We start from the raw sequence: 4,699 nt of genomic DNA, 5'->3' as shown, positions 1-4,699 counted from the left end.
AGCAACAAATAAAGAATTGCTATTATTTAAAAAAGTGTGTGGAGTATTTAATATTGGCTTAAATACAGTTTACTCGGTCTAGTATGATCAGTAGCTTATGGTTTGCTAATGTTAGCAAACTTTAGATGGATATACTTTTACGCGACATTTTAGCCTTAAACCTGGACCTGCAATTTCAGATATGAGACCAAACATGTCGCTTCTCAAGAACAAATTACATAGATTTCCTTTGAATAGCTAAATAATTTTAAATACCCCTTTAAGCGATCACCCTAAAACAACCTGCTCTTGGATTAAAAATACCAAAACAGAAAAATAAAATAAAAATAAAAACAAATAAACCTGAAAATAGGACTCCATTACGGGGAGAACTGAAAAAAGGCAACAAGTGAAAGCAGTAATATAACTTTAATCATTCAAGTATTTGTTTTTTAAAAAACATACAATATATAACAACAACCCCTTGCGGGATAGATGCTTTCACAGTAAATGTCACATTAGCTTATAATACTACAAAACGTCTGAAAAAAAGAGAAGGGAAAATTTTGGCCATGAAAGCCTCATTGTCTGAGAAACACACATTTTTTTCCATAATGTCAGTAACAGTGCTTCAGTGATCACTGATAACGCCAGATACGTACGATAATACATCCAGTCTGTAATGGTCTTAGCTACAGTTGAACTCCTACGGGCTTGATATGATGCTGTGTTCCTCTTGATGTGCGGAGGAGCTGATGAACTGAAATAGCTGCTGACTTACAGCACATCTAACCGAGCGGGCAGCTGACAGACACACGATTACCTCAAGAATGAAAATGTCAAAGTGGGAAAACAAAAAAAAATGCATCTTAAATCAAAATAAAATATACATACATACATACAAGAGGCAGTGAAACTATGACAATATGTCAACAAAAACATCATCAGACAAATTCATAAAAAAAAGAGCATCTGGTGAATTCAGCTACGTGTCAGCCTGGTCTGTTCAGAGATTGATAACATACTGCAGCTCACTTTGAGCCTTGCGCTTGACTTTGTTAATTAGGAAGATGTAAAAAGGGAGAAGAGCAGCACGAGTGTAGATGTGAAGTTTTATCTCAACTTACAAGCTAGTTTGTGTTTGGAAAAGATCAACATTTGCATTCTCGTTGTTCAGGAACTCTTCCTTCATTTCTAAATAATACTTACTATAAAATGTATAATATTATAGCTGTAATATAGTAATGTGATACTGTATTGTTTCCCGCACAGAAGTGCAGAAATTTTGGCTGCACCCTGCAGGAATATCAGGGTGCTGAGTCAGCAGTCATGGAGCTGGTAAAGATTCAGTGTCTTGCTCAAGGACACTTTAGCAGGGAAAAAAAAAGTTGTGAGTGTGAGGGCTTGAACCAAGGTCGTCTGGCCAGAGAACTGTCCCAACCCATTAGGCCACACTATTTAATGCATAACACTGATTGACTTACAATGCTTATAAAGAATAGTTTGGTTAAAATGGACCTGCAACACATGAACAAAATTACTTTCAATAACAACACCACATTTTAATTATGCGTGACAGTATGCGCTTTACAAGCCCCATGCATTCGTTAACAATCATGAGGTGTAATCAGCAGAAATAGACGGAGATGGATGTTCATGAAAAACATCTGTCATGAAATAGAGACTTGCAGCATCCCTCAGTGTTTTTACATCAATCAGCATCTAACTGATGAAGTTTGAAAGGGAAAAAAGGCCAAAGGGGGAAAAAAAAAAGTTGTTGTTCAGTGGTCCTAATGCCCTCTAACATCTCAGGTGCTTCTTGCTGGACATGTCATTCCAAATGCGGTGCATCTCCTCCGGGGAGATCTGGTGGACGGTGATAACCCGTCTGTACCTGCACAGACTGTAGGCCATTTTCCAGTGATTAAAACCACTGTTCTGATAGGGGTGTATACCCAGCTTACGCAAACACAGTCCCACGTACACATCCTCCAGGTGCAACAGTCTCGTGTGTAGTGAGGTCTTGTAGATTAGCTCAGCTACATCTGCTGAGAACACGTAGCCAGTGCCCGAGCAGAAAGGCGGGTATTTATTCTCAGGATACAAGTCTCTGGGCATGTACCACTTACTGCGCATATCCCGGATGGGACCACCATTTATCACATAGCCAGTGAAATATCTTCTTCTTGGCTTGGTGGTGGGCTTCAGGAGCTTGTAGATCAGATTGTCCATGTTGACAAAGATGTCACTGTCTGTCTTCATGATATACTGCGCTTTGGGGCAGAAGGTAGCCACCCAGCGCATGCCCATCATGGTCTTGAGGGTGAGGTTGTGGTAGGAATCAATGAAGTTCTCCACCACGATGTCGTGAAAGATCTGACTCTCCTGCTCCACCATCTGGTTCAGGACGGTGTCCGTGTTCCTGCCCAGCAGGAAGATGGTGAGGATGCGGATGTCGCTGAAGGTGCTCTCGTCCCCCCAGGTCTCCCGGATGGCTTGCCGCGCGTCAAACTCCTTGTGCGTGGTGCTGATGAGGATGACCAGGAAGGGAGCAACGCTTTCGCACTTCTTCGGCTCATTGATCACAAATTCAAAGGCATGTGGGTTCAGAGGGCGCGTGCGGATGTTGGTGAAGGTGATGTTTTTGTAGGGCTTCACAGTCTTCCGTATAGACAAGGACATGTGTCCGACATAAGTGGACGTTGGACGGGATATGCTCAAGTACCACAGAGCGCTCGCCCAGCAGACCACCGTCAACAGGTACAAACATGACACTTTTGAAGGCATTATGCTGCATTTAGGTGTATTTTGATGAGTTGGATCTTATAAGGCTTTCTTTCCATTAGCAATGTTTCAACCAGCAAGGCAGCATTAAGCTGCACCAGCGTGCAGTTTGACATTAATGGTCAGTAATGGATTACTTTAGAGAGAAGCGATGCTGTTTATGCTTTAATGCAAAGCACTTTAAAATCGTACGGATGTCCGGTTTCTCTTGGTGACGCTGTTGCTTCTCCATTTACATCTGGAAGAGAGAGAGAGAGGAAGGGTCCATGAATATAAATACATATATATATATATATACATACATTTATATATATGTATATCAGAATGTTGCTAAGAATACATTTTTGAATAAATCATGAGAGAAACTATTGCAGTTTTTAAAAAATCCAACAAAGTCGGCAGTGGCAATTCAAATATGAATAAAAGCCAATCTATAGACTTTTGCTATCAGCAACTACAGCAAAGAGTCAAACAAATGAGTAAATTCTGCTTGAATTTCTTATTATATTTATACAATAATTAACCTCAAGTAAAGTGGAAACCTTGCAGAGAAACTTGAATCAAACGTATCATTTGGGTGTTGAAGTCAAAAATCACCACAGCTCAATTTCTAAAATTAATTTGTTTCCTCTGAGTGAATCTAGTTTGAGAAAGAAAGGAAAGGACTGAGATGAAATTAGCACCCGATAAATTACACCACTGGATGAAACACGTGTGTGTGAAAGATGGCACGTCTGGCGAAAATGACTCATCGTCAGACACATTTATGTTATTCATTGCTGAGGTTTAGTTATTCATTGGCAACACACATTTGGATGGGAGAATTGTCTGCATGCTGTGTTACATCCCCGGCTTCCAACAGGCCAGATGTACTCCATTATATTTATATTATTCACATCTTCAATTTTATTTCTATTTTGCTCTCACGTTGAATGATAAACAACCCAGAATCTTTAATGCTTTTGATCTAGTCATAATGGAGCCTATTTGAATAAAAAACGAGGGAAGCAAAGTAAAAGCGCAGTGGCATCCTGCTCATGTATTCATCAGAGCATTGCACATACCTAAACTGCATCATTGTGACAGTTTTGTTTAGTTCATCGGTAGAAGTATTCAGATTCTTTACTTAACAAAAAGTAGCAATAACTTCCTACTCCATCACAAGTAAAAGTCCTGCATTGAAAAGCTTACTTGAGCAAAAGCGCGTAAGTATTATCAGCAACAGAAAAGTGCTATACTGTTATATATGATTAAACTGTAACATCTTATTACATTATTACATACATCAATGTGTAAATAGTATTTCACTGTTATAGTTGTTCAAATTGGAGCCAATTTTAGACTCTGTATACTGTTCGTTGGTTTCATTTCTGTAGAAAAAATCTTGGTAACGTACATACAGCTGTCAAATCAGTGTTTCCTTTTGATTCGTAGTGGAGTAGAAGTATGCATTGGAATAAAATGGAAAATACTCAAGTTAAGTACAAGTACCTCAAATTTGTATTTAAATAAACAAACAAACCAAAACAAACAAACAAAAAGTTGACAAGCTCTCTTATTCTGTGGCTGAAGAGAGCAGTGGGGTTGGCAGCGTTCTGCATGACAGCGTGATATGGTGGCACAAAGGGAGCACCGTGCAATGATGTGCTTCTCCCCTGGGATGTTTTTTTTGATACTGCACTGCTATACTGTCTGCCTGCTACTGAGCTGACGGTAAGTTGGCCTGTCGATTGTTTGAACAGTCCTTCAGCAGCATGGACACTGAAGTGGCATTTGCTTGTGCTTTTGCACAATATTACTTATTAGCATGTAGATCATGTATCCTGGCCTTTGAAGCTATCGGTGACTTTTCTTTTCATCATGGGGAGGCAGATCAGACGATGTGCTTCACAGGGGAATGGCCATAATGCAATAAAAGTCTACATTTCCATCTTCA

The 4,699-nt window shown here is 39.7% G+C and overlaps 1 protein-coding gene across 1 annotated transcript; it reads right to left on the bottom strand.

Moving 5' to 3' along the window:
* Nucleotides 1-1,779: 1,779 nt before the first annotated feature.
* On the bottom strand, nucleotides 1,780-2,766 carry b3galt1b (UDP-Gal:betaGlcNAc beta 1,3-galactosyltransferase, polypeptide 1b). The gene has a single exon (XM_040149097.1). The coding sequence runs from the start codon at nucleotides 2,764-2,766 to the stop codon at nucleotides 1,780-1,782; it is 987 nt and encodes a 328-aa protein (XP_040005031.1).
* Nucleotides 2,767-4,699: the final 1,933 nt, after the last annotated feature.

The sequence above is a fragment of the Xiphias gladius genome, chromosome 16, assembly GCF_016859285.1.
Source record: "Xiphias gladius isolate SHS-SW01 ecotype Sanya breed wild chromosome 16, ASM1685928v1, whole genome shotgun sequence".
NCBI lineage: Eukaryota > Metazoa > Chordata > Actinopteri > Istiophoriformes > Xiphiidae > Xiphias > Xiphias gladius.
Note: the sequence above shows the minus strand (reverse complement) of the source record. Positions and strands in the feature narration are given on the sequence as shown.